This window comes from Theropithecus gelada, chromosome 15 (genome assembly GCF_003255815.1).
Source record: "Theropithecus gelada isolate Dixy chromosome 15, Tgel_1.0, whole genome shotgun sequence".
Lineage (NCBI taxonomy): Eukaryota > Metazoa > Chordata > Mammalia > Primates > Cercopithecidae > Theropithecus > Theropithecus gelada.
The window spans coordinates 95357050-95374949 of NC_037683.1; the positions used below are offsets into that span (position 1 = coordinate 95357050).

The 17900-nt window shown below is 42.9% G+C and overlaps 1 protein-coding gene across 2 annotated transcripts; it reads left to right on the forward strand.

The window, feature by feature from the left end:
- Positions 1–406: 406 nt before the first annotated feature.
- Positions 407–7056, forward strand: LOC112608185 (spermatogenesis-associated protein 31D1-like). 2 transcript variants are annotated; one of them, XM_025359932.1, is made up of 4 exons: positions 407–676; positions 1426–1471; positions 2185–2245; positions 2538–7056. In XM_025359932.1, exons 1-4 carry the CDS (start codon positions 491–493, stop codon positions 7006–7008), a joined length of 4764 nt encoding a protein of 1587 aa, XP_025215717.1. In that variant the 5' UTR covers positions 407–490; the 3' UTR covers positions 7009–7056. The 2 variants fall into 2 exon arrangements, with proteins under 2 accessions (XP_025215717.1, XP_025215716.1); XM_025359931.1 differs by having other exon boundaries at positions 491–676; positions 1426–1470; positions 2175–2245.
- The last annotated feature ends 10844 nt before the right edge of the window (positions 7057–17900 follow it).

A 17900-nucleotide genomic window follows, 5' to 3' on the forward strand; every position in this document is an offset into this window, starting at 1 on the left:
AATTTAAATTTTATATCTGCATTTATGTAAGGCAAAAACATTCTGCAGATAAGACGGATTTGAGGACATATGTGATCCTGAGAGTGGCAATGCCTGGGTACAACAAATATTCCAGACAGTATTTCAGGCTTTCAAGGGAGTGTACTTGGTGGGGTCCAAGTTGAGGGCTCCAAACAGTAAAGCGGGACTTGGGTAATGCCTGGTTTACTGCTGGAACAAACTGAAAATTCCACTAAGATAAATACATGACATGAAAAAGGATGGACTTGGGAAATGGAGTGGCAGGATAGGGCAAAGGGACCCAGAGAGCCCAGGAGAGTCGGCTGTGCTGGTGGGGTTGGGGCTGTGGACACACCCCCCTTTTGTTGCTCCCTCCACCCTCAGAAACCCTCTGTGACTCTTCCAAGCTCTGTGATGCAGGCCTGGGTTTATAGTTAAGCCTGGGCACCCTCAGTGCTCAGTTGCTTCAGGCAGCCGAGCTATTCAGACCATGGAGAATATCCTCTGTTTTCTGAACAGCTATATTGAGACAGGGCTGATCCCTGACTCACATTACTTGGATATTGACCCCAGCTTCATTTGCTTGAGTGGGTTGGGGTTGTTTATACTGTACTTGTTCTATGTGGTATTGATCCTGCATTCGTCACCCACCGAAAAAAATAATGACATCCAAAAGGTAAGGGCCTGTGGGTGAACACCCAAGAGAGATGCCCTGTTGTTGTTTCCCAAACCTATTCCCACACTTCTAAATAAGTCTGGTTGGTTCAGAGACATGTCTTACATGGGAAGTCTGAAGAGAGGATAGAGCTTCACTTTCTGTGGCAGAGGTTGGGCAGACGTAGGGGTTCAGGAGGACTAAGGTTTCCATCTGTAGCTCATAGACTACCTATCTGGCTGTGGTGGAGAGTTGCGGGATAAAATCCTAAACACAGTAATTCTGTGCTCCCAGATAGGTTTATTTAGAGAATGTGAGTTCTCTGAAGGAGAACAGTCTCTGCTGAAATTTGATCATGAGTCACATTCCCATGTCACCTGTCATTCAACAAAGCCTTCCTTCATGTTGGGCTGACCAGGGGAGTAATGCTGAGAGTCTCTGAGCAGAGGCTGGAGCCAGAGGTCTGTCTCTGGGACACTTGTCCTGTGAGGGAGCACAGATGTGACTGTTGGACTCTGAGTCTGTGCCCTGGATGAGGACTTCTAACTCAGCACATCAAGTGTGGCTCTCACAGAAGAAATCCTCTTTCAGCTTTTCAGAGAAGGGAAAATGGGAAATATTTTATCACCTTCAAAAACTGATAAAAAGAACGTATTTCTATTAATTAGAGAGTCATATCATTCTTGTATAATGAATGAATGAATGAATGAGCTTCATAGAGTGTGAGAGAAGTGAGTCGTAGCCTGTCATTATCTTTCTTTTGTTCTCAGCATCAGGGCAGAGCCAGGAGGAGAAGGAAAAGTGTGACATTTAAAGGTAATGTCAGCCTGCTTTATCTGAGCTTCAGGGTGACATGAAAAAGGATGGACTTGGGAAATGGAGTGGCAGGATAGGGCAAAGGGACCCAGAGAGCCCAGGAGAGTCGGCTGTGCTGGTGGGGTTGGGGCTGTGGACACACCCCCCTTTTGTTGCTCCCTCCACCCTGTCTTTTTCATGAGGAACTCAGTCCCATAATTTCTTAGAATGTCACTTACTAGACAGTCTCAGAAAACAGAGCCCTCAGAAGACAGGCTCATGGGAAAGCAATCAGACATGAGACACTACTCATAGGCCCTGCTCTGCTCATTCATGTGCATGACAAAGTGATGGACCTGCCCAATGGGTGCTGCCCAACTGGAGGCCTACTGAGATATCGAGGAAGGACTACTGGTTGGCTTGGAGTCAGTGCTTCTGTCTCACAACTTTGCATAAGTGCTTTGACTTCCTCGATGCTCGGATTCCTCCTAGAGGTTACCACCGATGTGTTTCACGTGGTGCTTTTGAGCATCACATGGGGTAATGTATGTGAAAGTTTACTAATGATTCCACATACACACGTGAACTTGTGAAAATTATCAATGACTATTTGCCCTTTTCTACTGATTCTTGGGGCTATCAGAGTTTAATATCCCAAGGGTCTTCCACAGACTTCTGTATGATCCCTGTGCCACTACGTTCATTGCATATAACATACTCTTCTGGTTTCCCAGACCGGAAAAGTTTCCAGAGGGAAGCAGAAGAGGAAAGAAAACTACTTTCTATTCTGAAAAGGTGATTAATCATTCCCCTTGTGTCCTGTTCCCACCCCCTCCTTTTTTTTTCTTTTTGCATGTTCTATTCACTTCAGGGATTCCTTGTAGCCTGCTGTAGTTTTGGGAGTGGGTAGCCATAGGAATGGGTATGTGAATGAATGCTTTGGGGAGAGGCTATAGTGAGGTCATATGACCTCATATATGGTGAGGTCATGGGTGGGGGGCAATGCGAAGCAGGTAGCAGGATAAAGGGGGTCCCACCCCTGCCAGGCTAACAGACCCTCCTTTCCTTGTTCTGGTTCTGGCTGCAGCTTTGGACCTCCTGTTTCCTGCGGTCCCCTGGGCCAGCATCATGATACCACCCGCTTTCGTCGACTGTTATGCCCAGACCCTGTCTGTCAGGTGTGTAACAGAGCAACTGCTGATATCCAGCGACTGCTGTCTTGGGAGTCCCTGAAAGATGCCGCTCCCTCTGTGTCCCCTTTGGATTCTGCAGGTTCTGCGACTGAGTCATCGTTCACTCTGTCTTCCACCCCCTCAGCAACCCCTCCAGAAGACCTAATATTGTCTCCTCGGCCTAAGCTCTCTCCACCTCCCCTGTTAATTCTCTCACCTGACTTGATCACGTCCTTAGCTAACTTGTTTTCACCCTCACCACTGAAGGACCCTCCACCACCACAGCCTGTTTCTCCCCTGGATTCCAAGTTCCCCGTAGACCATTCCCCACCCCTACAGCTTCCCTTTCCCCTTCTCCCACCACATCACATTCAGAGAGTGGAGCCCAATCTCCACCCTGTGGCCAGTTTGTCTCTGAACACCATCTTTTCACTTGACTCCACCCAATGCCAAGATATTTCCCAGGCCATGAATCCCACTGATTCATGTGCTCATCATTACAAACCACCAATCTCAGCTGCTTTACCAGTGGAAGACTGCTCTGTGACTCAGTCGAAATCAAGACTCACCATTTTGAAGCCTTTTGCAGAGATGTTATCTCTAGGTGGCTCTGGTGAGACATCCACCTATGCCCCAACAACAATCAAAGGCATTGACCATTCATGCCCTGCATCTTCAGAATTCTCCTGGTGGCATCCTCATGCCAAGGGCTCTTTTTCCTCCAATTTTGTGCCATCTGATTTCATGGAGGAGCTTCTCACCCTTCATTCTTCTGAGGCCTCTTTAGGGGGGCACTCTGTGGCCAACGTCATACAGCCTGTTAACATCTCTTTTGTCAGCCATGACATTCTGGCACTCCTGGAGAGACAAGTCAAAAAAAGGTGTGATTTCCTGATGTGGAAAGAAAATGGAAAGAAACCAGGATCTTTCCCAACACAACTTAGACAAAACTACCAACTAAATTCTTCACGGAAAATGTTAGCCTCAATTGCTGATAAGCATGACATGGTAGAATTCTTTCCTTTTGGGGCCAATAAAGGCAAACTAGAGGGGCAGCACATCCATCAGCAGCCCCCATACTCTAAGTGCTTTGAAGACCATTTAGAGCAAAAATATGTGCAGCTCTTCTGGGGTCTCCCATCTCTGCACAGCGAGTCTCTGCATCCTACTGTTCTTGTCCAACGTGGCCATTCCTCCATGTTTGTATTCTTCAATGGCATTACAAATACATCTATATTCCATAAATTTCCAGTACTTCCCTCTCCCCAACCTCTGTCCTTGCCTAATACCCAAGCTCTACCCTTGCCTCAAACCCTGCCCCGAGGTCAGTCCCCACATCTCACTCAGGTCCAGTTCCAGGCTCAACATCAATCTCCACTCCCAGTCCTACTACCTAGTCCTCCATTCCTGATTAGGATCTGTGGAGTGTGTCTTCATAGACCCCAGAAGGAGGCACAGTTTCTTACGCCATCTGAAATTAATCTTCTGGAGTGTAACGTGTTGCAGAAAGTGCAGGAAAGTGTGTGGGGTTTACCCTCTGTGGTTAAAAAATCCCAGGAAGACTTTTGTCCTCCAGCTCCCAATCTTGCATTGGTCAGAAAGTCCTTCAAGGTCCATGTTCCCATCTCTATCATTCCTGGAGATTTTCCACTGAGCTCTGAGGTAAGGAAGAAACTAGAGCAACACATTCGAAAGAGGCTCATCCAGCGCAGATGGGGCCTGCCCCGTAGAATCCATGAGTCTCTGTCATTACTACGTCCTCAGAGCAAAATTTCAGAGCTATCTGTGTCAGAGAGCATTCATGGACCCTTACATCGCTCTTCAGTTGAGGGTCAGAGCCTCAATGTTCTAAAGAAGTTCGGATCAATCATCCCTAGAACCTTGCATGAGAGGAGCTCAAATATGCTTTCCCTGGAGAATGTGGGGAATTATCAGGGATGCAGCCAGGAGACTGGTCCAAAAAATCATCTGTTGCAAGATCCAGAGACATCTTCAGATGAGGATATGAAGTCTAACGCTGAGAGAGACCTGGACACTTATATGATGCATCTGTCAGGGAATCATTCAGGGGAGAGCCTAGGTCAGAAACAACTTGAAAATGCCCTGACAGTACATTTGAGCAAGAAATTTGAGGAAATCAATGAGGGTCGAATGCCTGGGACTGTGCATAGTTCATGGCATTCAGTCAAGCAGACAATGTCTCTTGCTGAGGAATCCCACAGCCAAATAAAACATCGAAGTATGGCAGCATTGGTGAGTGAGGACCACGGCGTTGATACTTCCCAGGAGATTTCTTTCCTTGGTTCCAACAAACAAAAGATGTTGGAAGCCCATATTAAATCTTTCCGCATGAGAATGCTGTGGGGCCTTCCCCGCAAGGTCCTTGAATCCATAGAAATCTTCAAATTGAAAGAGGACCTTTCCAATTCCTTTTCCCATTTCGACCTTCCCTCCTCAGCCAGCTTTATTTCTCGGGGAGATACCAAAGATGGGGTCTCTAAGTCTAATAGACAAAGCACTTTCCAAGGAGGAAAGTTGGGAACAACAAGCTCAGTCCCTGTCCTTGATTGTCCTCATCCTGTCACCTCACCTGTTGGCAAAGAAAAATCAGAGACTCTGGGAAGGCAATTTTCTGATACTGATCATGACCTTATAGAGACAGATTCCAAAGATAGGGCCTCCATGCCCCTTAGAAGAGGCACTACAGATTTTCAAGGAGAAAAATTAGAAACCACAAGATCATTCTCCATCCTGGGTCATCCTCAACTGGTCACCTCACCTGTAGATCAAGAAAAGCATGAGACCCTGAAAAGAGAATTCGTTGATACTGACAATGATCTTACAGAAAGTGTCCCAACAACTGAGGATGGCAGACAGACTTTTCTGCCCCCCACACACAGCATCGTAGACGAAGCCAGTCAGAGACAGACTGTACCGGCCAGTAGATGCAGCTCAGAGCTGACCATAATGCAAGCTGGAGTTGGCCGTGAGTCAAGGGATAAGAGAGAGAGTGCCAGTAATAATATTAACAGGCTTCAGGGCAGTAGAAAGACCTTTCCTGTCACCAATGGGTCGAAGGAGATGCTCAAGGAAGAGGAGACCTGTGCTCTTCAATCACAAAATAGGAACAACTTGACATCCAGCAAGTCAGGAAGCTGCTCAGTGACAAATGTGAAAACAAGCACATCTCATGAAACTGAAATTTTCCCACCAAGAGTATCAGTTCCCCAAGATCCTAAATCATCATATCTTAAAAATCAGATGCTGAGCCAGTTAAAGTTGGTCCAGAAGAAGGATAGCCAACCTCAGAGCCATTTCACTGACATGTCTCTTGCCTTAGATAACTTGAGTTCCAAGGACTTACTGACTCATCCCCAGGGCATTTCAAGTCGGGACATGGAAACTTCCCAGGTGCTGCATGTCCACTTGGAGGACAGAGGGATCTGTGCGGCACAGCAGCAGGAGCCCAGTGTCCCTACGCATGTCTTACAGAAATGCCAAGTTAAGAATTTTTCACCAGCTACAAAGAGAGTGAGCCCTCTAAGACCCAAGGGAGGAGAGGTTGGTGGAGGGGATGCAGGGTTGGGGACATCCCAATTCAGGAGAAAGAGCCACGTTATTCATAATAAGACATCAAGGGAGTTGCTTGGGAGCAAATCTTCCCCAACCTTGAAAACACAGCCTCCTCCTGAAAACCTTTTCAGAAACTGGATGAAGACCTTTTTGCAGCGGTTTAATAAACCCAGCATAACATATGAAGATCAAGAAATTTCTCGGGCAAAGGATAGCTCCCTGTCGTCATCTGTGCAGAAGAGAGGTCGAGTTAAAAGCAGAGCTGGCTTTACTGGAAGTATTGAAGCTCAGAAAATTAGGAAAGACACTGGGGAGTTCCTAGAAGAGAAGCTGGGGCATAAGCGTGGGATAGATGTCACCTGTCCCCAAGAGCCCCTTGCCTCCCCGGTGGAGCTTGGGAAAGCTCAGCACAACCCAGAAGTGCAGGTCAGAGCAGAGCCTGTCCAGGGCTATTCCCACAACTACATGGCTCCCTCCTGCAAAGTGACATGTACCAAATCTTACAGCCAACAAGCTATCTTTGTTGGCCAGAATTATCCTACAAGGATTAGACAGAACACAGACAAGGACAGACAGCCTGAGAAAGTTGAGGCATTTAAGGGGAAGATATTGTGTCAAAGGCATCCCCAGTCCATGCCCCACAGGAAGCCTATGCCACATTCAAACCTCATTTGTCAGCATCAGGTCAACTTGGTGTGTCCAGCCGTCCCGACCAGTGCTAAAAGCACTGTGTTCAGTGATGTGTCTTTACTAACTGGACAGAAAATGCTTCCGAAGCATTTCCAGGGAGGAAAATTTCCCCCCACAAAATAATTCACTCCTTGTTGGGAATCTTGATTCTCCCCAATAAATGTACTAATAGGAAGGATGTCTTTTATGTGTATTGTGTTGGGGGGAATAAGTTTTGGGTAACCAAAGCTTGTGGTTAGGGAAAGGTAAGAGTTAGCTCAGCTCTTGTGAGTCCCTCAGTTGACTTTTAAAAGGTGACTAATCCCCTGGAGCTCTTGTGGAGGAAAGAGTATCATGTGCCTCCAAAAGCCCCTTCTCTCCCTGATGAAGTCTGAGGAGATGAGCTCTTTTCTACTTCTTTGCTTGAGACTTACTGATGCCGTATGGCAGCCTGTACCTTCCTCTCCATTCACTGCTTCATGTCCTTTAGACCCATAAGGAAGTCAGGCCTTCTATATCTGAAGAGAGGGTCAAGGACAGGCACATTTTCCAGAAATAGTGGTTTAATCAGTATTTTAAAAAAGTTGTCACTGACCACAGGATCATATAAATTGGTGGTAGTGTTTGGGGTATTGCTGTTTGGGGTAGGGTGTCAGGAACACTATGGATGCTGCTTAAGAATTTGAAAGGCAGGGCATCCTCATGATTTAGGGAAGCACATTTCATTTTGACCTTCACTTTGAGGTCTTTCTACTAATAAGTCACTTGGGGAAGTAGTTACCTTCCCTGTGTATTTCTCCATGCTGCCTGGATTGATGACTTTTTTACAGAGCAAAAAATCACCTAGCCGTCTGTGACAGGAATGTTGACCAGGCAACCACCTACCTCCTAGGGTAAAATATAGCTGAGAGTAAGGAAAAGATGCCTTATAATGAATGAGAAAGTAAGAAAAAAATGAAGCTAGGAAAGGATGACCATGGTAGTGGAAAAAGGTTTATGTCCCATCATGCCCATATCACAACCCTTTGTCAATCTGGATCTAGGCACTACCCCCTTGAGGTTTACCAAGGCGCTGCTGACAGGTGCCATTTTGGCAGAAGTGTCCATGGGGCTATTGTTTCAGGACTAAAACAGTATCTGCAGGGATGTTGTCAAACATGGCATCCCTCTCTTTAGGGAAGCTGATCTTTGTGCCTTCTTTCTAGCCACATTGATGGCAACATGCAAGATTTCCCCTTAGTGTATATGGTGCACCTATCAGGGTGGAGGTATCCCCTATGATCTTCATGGGCTTAGTGGAATATAATAGATATTACGTAGAACACCTGCAGCTCATGATCCAGAGGTGAGTCCTTGACTATGCATGAGGGTTACAGACATTTGGAGGCTGGCTATGAATCTTTACAGAATGCTCCTTATGGCTAAGAGTGTGCACATATATACCCTTAAAATATTAGGGGCCTGAAGAGAAGGCAACTCCACTTATACAGACTGGGACTAATTAATGAAGTGAGTTTTCTAGAGGGCAGTTGAGGTAGGTTTTCCAGAAAAATTTGTGAATGCTTGGTGTGAAAGCTAAAGCAAAACAAAACAAAACAGATGTCCACTACAGCTCCATCACCATCCTTCTCCTTTCCTGTCCATGCTTAGGCCACAGACCCTGTTGTGTCTGAAGCTTAGGATTGCAGAAATAATTCAGATTTCATGAAGGCCTTAAGAAGGACAAAATTGGGATGAAGCCCAGGCAAAGAACTTAAGGAGGTGGAGAATCCATGGAGCGTCCAATCATCCATGTGGATAGGCTTCCCAATAACCTGGTCTCTTAATTCCTCTGTCATTCCATCTTAGAGATGGATTGACTCTACCTCTAATCCTGTTTAGTTACTGCCACACCCAAGAAGCTATCATCAAAAACATCTAAACGTTATCATCAGAAACACCTCTGTTTTTGGAAGCAGAGTCTTGCTCAATTGCCCAGACTGGTGTGCAGTGGCATGTTCCTGGCTCACTGCAACCTCCATCTACTGGGTTCAAGTGATTCTCCTGCCTCAGCCTACTGAATAGCTGGGATTAAAGGCACATGCCATGATGCCGGCTTTTTTTTTTTTTTAGTAGAGCCAAGGTTTCACCATGTTGGCCAGGCTGGTCTTGAACTCCTGACCTCAAATGATCTGCCTGCCTTGGCCTCTCAAAGTGCTGGGATTATAGGTGTGAACCACTGCTCTCGGCCACCTTCTAAGGTTTTTATCTTCAGAGGAATTATACTTCCTGAAATGTCTCTATTGAGTGATAGCTAAACTCTAGTCTTGATGGACTGATCCATTCTTGTTTTGTAATAGGTACACAGTATATGCTTTAAATGGGTGAATTTTGTAATATGTGTACTATATTGCAATAAAACTTAAAGGATTTAAAAGAAGAAGTGCTTGAGGATAATAAGAATACAAGAGGATACACCAAAAGAAGTTTACATATTCTTGGAAGATGAAATCCTGGTGGAGGAGAGAAAGCTGATTTAGCAAAGTAGACAAAGAACCAGCTATCCTTAGTGCTGCTTCCTTCTCTTCATGAGGCACTGAACATGTTTTATTTCTTAAATCCTTTCATTGAAGAGATGGTTAAACACATACAAGAGCAGGTATAACAATTTAACTCCCCATGTACCTACCACCTAAATTTCACAATTATCATTCGGTATGGATAATGAATCCCATCTTTTACACTATGATTAAAGTGCAAAAGTCCATTTAAACATCTTGCCATTCATCTCTTAGAAGATATGCCATGTGCCATATGTCAATGCTGTCACATTCCCTTGATACGTATCACACGAGGAACACACTTATGTACAACAGATGTACACAGCATTGGTGACAAACACATAGCGGCCTTGGCAATCAGTTCTCCTTAAACTTCTCCTTTAAGTCAATCCCAAGTAGTCATTTGAATTTCTACCCACAGTCCATACAAGAAGCAACCTTACAGAGCAAATTCAGTGCACAATTTTGCAGTCCCTTAATCACACAGTAACTATAACATGAAAATAACAGTGGAAAACTGTGCATGTTGCTGAAACTTGAGATTGCCATATAAGTGTTTTCAAATATTTAAAAGAAATTTTTTTCTATAGCATATTTAAAATGAGTTTTCATGTTTCCACTTATATAAACTGGATCAAATATACATGTTTATCTACCCTCCTTCCCATAGTGTGATTAAGCGTAAAAGAGTCTATGAAAAGATGCTCGACATCATTAATCATCAGAAAAATACAAATAAAAATCACTATGAGATAGCACTTCACGCCCACTAGGATGGCTGGAATAAAATAGACAAATGTTTTAGATAATTTGGGGAAATTGGAAGCCTCATACACTGAGAGTGGGAATGTGAAATGGTACAGCTGCTTTGGAAAACAGGCAGTTCCTCAAAATGTTGGCATATAACCCAGCAAATCCACTCCTAAGTATATACCAAAAGAAATGAAAATATGTGCGTGCAAAGAAACTTGTACACAAAGGTTCATCGCAGCATTATTCAAATAGCCAAAAGATGGAAACAACTCAAATGTCCACATGAATGTATAAACAAAATGTGGTATATCCATACAACAGATTATTATTCAGCCATAAAAAGGAATAAAGTATTGACACATGGTACAACATAGATAAATCTTGAATATTTTATGCTGAGTGAAAGGTCAGTCACAAACAACCACAATGATTCCATTCTGATGTCCAGAATAGAGACATTTACATAGAGATAAAGTAGATTTAGAACTAGGTTAATGAGGTGCAAGAAGTGTAATAGCTAAAGGATATATGGTTTCTTTTTGAAGTCATAAAAATGTTTTTAAATGACTAGTGATGGATGCACAACTCTGTGAATATAAAAATCATTGAACTACACACTTAAAATGGGTGACTTATATGGCATGTGAACTGTATTTCAATAAAACTGCTTTAAAAATTGAAGGATTTAAAAAATAAATGCTTGACATGACAGGGACAGGAGAGGATACAACAAAAAGGGTCAACCCATTTTTGGAAGGTGGAAATCTGGTAGAGGACAGGTAATTGACTTAGTGCCTGCAAACCAATTCACATCATGTATTGTCCATTTTCACACTGCTTTAAAGAACTACCTGAGACTGGGTAATTTATAAAGAAAAGAGCTTTCATTTACTCATAGTTCCACAAATTGTTCAGGAGGCATGGCTGGGGAGGCCTCAGGAAACTTACAATCATGTCTGAAGGCAAAGGGAAAGCAAGCATGTCTTCATACGGCACAGGAGACAGAAAGCTAAGGAGGAAGTACTATACACTTTCAGACAATCAGATCTTGTGAAAACTTGCTATCACGAGAACAGCAATGGGAAAATCTGCCCCCATGATCCAATCACCTCCCACTGGATCTTTCCCCTAACACTGGAGGTTACAATTCAACATGAGATTTGGGAGGGGACACAGAGTCAAACCACATCACACCACATAACTGCAGGATACAAGTGACATGATGGAATCAAACAAGAAATTAGGAGTTATATGCCATAAACAAGGTTCATTGAAATTTTGATTCTTTTTTGTTTTACATTGTCTGTTCTCATGGTATGGATAAAGACATACCTGAGACTGGGTAATTTATAAAGAAAAAGAGGTTTAATGGACTGACAGTTCCATGTGGCTTGGAGGCCTCACAATCATGGCAGAAGGTGAAAGGCACATTTTACATGGAAATGGACAAGAGAGAATGACAGTCAAGTGAAAGGGGAAACCCCTTACAAAACAGTCAGCTATTGTGAGACTTATTCACTATCATGAGAACAGTATGGGGGAAACTGCCCCCATGATTCAGTGATCTCCCACCAGGTCCCTCCCACAACACATGGGAATTATGAGAGCTACAGTTCAAGATGAGATTTGGGGCTGGGCGTGGTGGCTCACGCCTGTAATCCCAGCACTTTGGGAGGCCAAGGTGGGCGGATCATGAGGTCAGGAGATCGAGACCATCCTGACTAACATGGTGAAACCCCATCTCTACTAAAAAATACAAAAAATTAGCCAGGCATGGTGGTGGGTGCCTGAAGTCCCAGCTACTCGGGAGGCTGAGGCAGGAGAATGGCATGAACCTGGGAGGCGGAACTTGCAGTGAGCCGAGATCATGCAACTGCACTGCAGCCTGGGTGACAGAGTGAGACTCTGTTTCAAAAAAAAAAAAAAAGATGAGATTTGGGTGGGGACACAGCCAAACTATATTATTCCTCCTCTGGCCCCTCCTAAATCTCATGTACTCACATTTCAAAACCAATCATGCCTTCCCAACAGTCCCCCAAAGTCTTGACTCACTTCAGCATTAACTCAAAAGTATACAGTTCAAAGTCTCTTCTGAGACAAAGCAAGTCCCTTCAACTTATAAGCCTGTAAAATCAAAAGCAAGTTAGTTACTTCCTAGATACAATGGGGATACAGGCATTGGGTATATATAGCCATTTCAAATCAGAGAAATTGGTCAAAACAAAGGGGCTCCAGGTCCCATGCAAGTCCAAAATCCAGCAAGTCAGTCAAATCTCCAAAATTATCTCCTTTCAATCCATTTCTCACATCCAGGTCATGCTGATGCAAGAGGTGAGTTCCCATGGTCTTGCATTTTCCTTCCACATTTCCCTAGCAGAGGTTCTCCATGAGGGCCCCACCCCTGCATCAAACTTCTGCCTGGTCATCCAGGCATTTCTATAGATCCTTTGAAATCTATGCAGAGGTTCCCAAATCTCAATTCTTCTGTCCACCCACAGGCTCAATACCACGTGAAAGCTGCCAAGACTGTGGGCTTGTACCCTCTGAAGCCACAGCCTGAGTTGTGCCTTGGCCCCTTTTAGCCATGGGTAGAGCAGCTGGGATGCAGGGCACTAAGCACCTAGTCTTCACACAACAGGGGGATCCTGGGCCTGTCCCATGAAACCATTTTTTCCTCCTTGGCATCTGGGCCTGTGATGGGAGGGGCTGCCACTAAGCTCTCTGACATGCCCTGGAGACATTTTCCCCATTGTCTTGAGGATTAACAATTGGGTCCTCATTACTCATGTAAATTTCTGCACCTGACTTGAATTTCTTCTCAGAAAATGGGTTTTTCTTTTCTATCTCATTGTAAGGCTGCAAATTATCCAAACCTTCATGCTCTGTTTTCTTTTTAAAACTGAATGATTTTAACAGCACCCAAGTCACCTCTTGAATGCTTTGTTGCTTAGAAATTTCTTCTGCCAGATACCCTAAATCATCTCCCTCAAGTTCAAAGTTCTGCAAATCTCTAGTTCAGGGGCAAAATTCTCCCAGTCTCTGTGCTAAAACATAGGATGATTCACCTTTATTTCAGTTCCCAACAAGTTCCTCACCTCATATGAGACCACCTCAGCCTGGATTTCATTGTCTATATCATCATCAACCTTTTGGTCAAAGCCATTCAACAAGTCTCTAGGAAGTTCCAAACTTTCCTACATTTTCCTGTCTTCTTCTGAGCCCTCCAAACTGTTACAACCTCTGCCTGTTACCCAGTTCCAAAGTAGCTTCCACGTTTTCAGGTATCTTTACAGCAGCACCCCACTACTTCTGGTACCACTTTACTTTATAAGTCCATTGTCACAATGCTGATAAAGACATATCTGAGACTAAGTAATTTATAAAGAAAGGTTGAATGGAATCAGAGTTCCATGTGGCTGCGGAGGCCTCACAATCATGGCGGATGGTAAAAGGCACATCTTACATGGCGGCAGAGATAATGAGAGCCAAGTGAAAGGGGAAACCCCTTAAACAGTCAGCTCTCATGAGATGTATTCACTACCATGAGAACAGGATTGGGGAAACTGCCCCCATGATTCAATTATCTCCCACCAGGGCTCTCCCACAACACATGGGAATTATGGGAACTACAATTCAAGATGAGATTTGGGTGGGGATACAGCCAAACCGTATCGCAGTGTATAAATTTTTTATACATAATTAAAAATTTTTTTTGGAGGAGTTCTTTTTCAGTCTATTGTAAAACCTGTTGAAATGTTAGCATGCTTCAAATGTGGAAAGGGCCCAGGTTCTTGCCTGGAACAGAACCCAAAACAAGTATTTTAAAGTTGGCATGGCATACTACTTTGGTGTATTAGTACACCATGCCAACTTTGTACACTACTAGGTCTAGGTATGGTGGTGGCAACTGTGGGAATCAAAGACAAAAATCTCAAACGTTATATAAAAATACAGTCAATGGTTCATTTAAAAATGTATTTATTTGAAGTTTAATGTAATTAAAGTTGCAGAAGAGTTGCATGGATGGTAAACAACAATATATTGCTACATTTGCATTCCCATAAAGAAATACTTGAGGCTGGGTAATTTATAACAAAAAGAATTTTATTTTGGCTCACAGTTCTTCAGGCTATACAAGAAAGGTGGCGCCAGCTTCTGCTTCTGGAGAGGGCCTCAGAAGATTTTCAGTCATGGAGGAAGGAAGACTAGAGCCAGCATGTCACATGGTGGGAGAGGGATCAAGAGAGAGGATGGGGGAGGTGGCACATTCTTTTAAACAACCAGATCTCATATGAACTCATAGAGAACTCATTTATTACCATGGTGGGGGCACCAAGCCATTCATGAGGGATCCAGCCCTTTGACACAAACACCTCCCGCTAGACCCACCTCCAACACTGGTGGTCATATTTTAACATGAGATTTGGAGGGAATGAAACATCCAAACCCTGTCACAACAGTATAACCTTTATCCAGATTTGCCTATTCACATTTTGACCCATTGTGATCGCTCTTCAATCTCCCTCCCTCCTACCTCCTCTCTTCTCTCTCTCTCTCTCTCCACACACACACACACACACACACACACACACACGAATTCCTGGACATCTGAGAATACATTTCATACATCATCCACTTTCTCCTTGACTATTTCATTGTGTATTTCTTAAGAAAAGAATATTCTTGTACATAGTCAATTATCCCCTTCAGTAAATGGAGCATTGGTGTAAAACTTTTAACTAATCTCTTATCCATATTCCATTTTTGTCAGTAATATCCTTTGTGGCTTAAAAGTAACCTCCATTACAGGATCCAGTCTAGAATTATGTATTGCATTTAGTTCTCAAGTGTCTTTTGTCTCTAACCTAGAGCAGTTTCTCAACAGTTTTTTTATGGCATCACCCTTTTCAAAGAATATATTCAATGTGTAATTTTTATAATCCCATCTTCTTGGAAAGTATATGGTGGAGCTTATCTTGCTCTGACTTTAAAGGACATTTTTACATTTCTGAGTTCTAGGGACCATACAGGCTGTTAGGACCAGACATTATAAATAAACGGAATGAAACCAAACATACAAAACAACAAAAACCATCAGAGATGCAATGCTATATAGAGATATATTTCTCAACAGAGAGACCTCCTGTAGTCAAGGGAGGGTAGATGTGAGGAGGCAGGCTTAAAGTTTATCTCCTTTTGGGTAGAGAAAATGGAGAAGCTGTGGATACAGGAGAAGACAGGCAAAGCTGTCATCAGCGGTAAGCCCTCATCAGATGAAAAGGATTGGGTACCTGGGGCCAAGATGGAGGCATCAGACTCAATGAGGGAATTTAGGCAAGCAGTGTAAGGCAATGACACAGGGCTTAATTTCAGCAGTTCATAATCTACGTAGAGAAGCTTCAAGGGTTGTAACTGTTAAATGATTGGCTAACATGAAGAGATAAATGTGTATATACCATAAACAAAATTGACATTGTTTTAAAAAAGTATAGAGGTGCCAAAAGGAATTGGGGTGAAAAGTTAGAAAGTAGATGGAAAAAAATCATAAAAACTTTCATAAAAGAAGTAATCATAGGTGTAATTCAAAACAAAATGCTATGCTAAGTTTCAATTGTGCTCATTATAGGCTATGTTACACTAAGGAGAAATCTGCTTCCTAAATCAGGATAGATTTGGTTATGTGGGTTGTGGTTCAGCACAGTTGCTCTGTGAAATTGAGGCAGAATTTTAAAATGCTGGGAAGAAGAGAGGTGGTTTGGTAGAGAGAAGAAAGCAGGTGCATAGAATAGAATACTGTATAGCTAGAGGGAGCTAGATTTGAGAGCCCTTAGGGGCCAATAGCCTAAAAGAGATTTGAGGAGAAAAAATTACTAAAAGAGTTCCAAAGTTTTTGCCATAGATGTGCTGTGCCTTTGTCTCCCTCTTTGTTGTACAGGTTACTCTGTTCTCTAATGGCTTTTGGTAAACATGGATCTTTTTGAAGAAATATGGAGAGGATAGGTTGCTGCTGAGTATATTCCTGATTTTGTACATGTGAAAAAAAAAAAAAACAAAAAACCATTGTGTTTGTGGGGAGGTTATAGTTGAGGACAGAGTAGATCTTGAAGGTGTAAATCCATGGCCACATCACTTTCAAAGATAGTGGGTTCCAAAGGGGGATCATGAAGCAGTAAAAGGCAATAGGTGGAATAAATAGAAAATTTTACTAATGTAAACATATAGTATCATGAAAGGGTGTAGTTGGAGGGTAAGATTGAAGACCTAAAGGGACCCAGGGGAATGGACAGATCAGTTGGGCTAGATAATAAGGGGAAGAACTGTGGGTTCATCTTCCATTTGTTGTCCCTGCTCCACCCTCAAGAACTTCTGGTGTCTGTGTTAAAGTTCCATGATATGGGCCTGGAACTCTGAACTGGAATGGTGACTTAGTACTCAGCTTCTGATAATGAAGACTACCTTCTTTGTCTCAGAAGCCTTACTGCACCATGGCTGAGCTCCAGCTTGACTTCCTGGGTATTCTTATCCTTGCCTTCCTGTGTGGGATGGGGTTCCTCCTTCTATCTCTGTGCTACCGAAAGAGGAATCTGTGTTTTCCAGTATTTTGGAAACAGAGACATCTGTCAGTTAAGTGAGCCAGAGCTGCACAGAGATTTTAGGTCTTTATTCTTTTCTAACATGTGTATTTAATGCTAGAAATTTCCTTCTAAACACTGTTTTTGCTGAAATTTTCATTTTGCAGCAAATTTTGATTTTTCCATTTGCATTTAGTTTATAATATTTTAAAATTTCTCTTGATACTTCTTCTTTGCCCATGTGTGTTGTTTTAATCTTCATGTATTTTGGGATTTTCCAGATATCTTTAAGTTATTGATTTCTAGTTTTGCTACATTACTAAGAGTAGACATTGTATAATTTCTTTTATAGTTATTAAGGTGTGCTTTATGGCCCAGAATGTGATCTACCTTAGCTAATGTTCCATGTGAGCTTGAACAGAATGCTGTTGAATGAAGTATTCAATATATGCCAATTAGATCAAGCTGATTAATAGTGGTGTTCCAATCAACTATATCTTCACAAATTTTCTGCTTCATCTGTCAATTACTAATAGAGACATTTTGAAGTCTCCCATAATAATAGTGGATTTATCTATTTTTCCTTGTAGTTCTACCACTTTTTGCCTCATATATTTTGACACTATTGTTGTTAGATGTGTACACATTAAGAATTATTATGGCTTCTTGGAAAATTGACCTCTTTGTTATCATGTAATGCCCGTCTTTATCCCTGACAATTTTCCTTGTGCTGAAATCGGATTTGTTTTAAATTAATATAGCTACCTCTATTTTCTTCTGATTACTGTTATTATGGTATGTTTATCTCCATCCCTTTGCTTTTAATCTATCTGTGCCTTTATATATTAGATGGCTATCTTGTGGGCCGGACGTAGTGGCTTACCTGAGGTGTAATCCCAGCACTTTGGGAGACCGAGGCAGGTGGATCACCTGAGGTCAGGAGTTTGAGACCAGCCTGGCCAACATGGTGAAACCCTGTCTCTACTAAAAATACAAAAATTAGCTGGGCATGGTGGCAGGTGCCTGTAATCCCAGCTACTTATTGGGGCTGAGGCAGGAGAATCACTTGAACCCGGGAGACGGAGGTTGCAGTGAGTCAAGATCGCGCCATTGCACTCCAGCCTGGGCGACAAGAGCAAAACTCTGTCTCAAAATAAATGAATGAATGAAT

What these genes read in the sequence shown, in the direction of transcription:
- LOC112608185 (XM_025359931.1), top strand. Translation starts at nt 491, where the DNA reads ATGGAGAATATCCTCTGTTTTCTGAACAGCTATATTGAGACAGGGCTG. An exon ending in GGAAAAGTGTGACATTTAAA is followed by an intron (nt 1,471 to 2,174) that starts GGTAATGTCAGC and finishes ACATACTCTTCT; the next exon opens with GGTTTCCCAGACCGGAAAAG. An exon ending in CTACTTTCTATTCTGAAAAG is followed by an intron (nt 2,246 to 2,537) that starts GTGATTAATCAT and finishes TTCTGGCTGCAG; the next exon opens with CTTTGGACCTCCTGTTTCCT.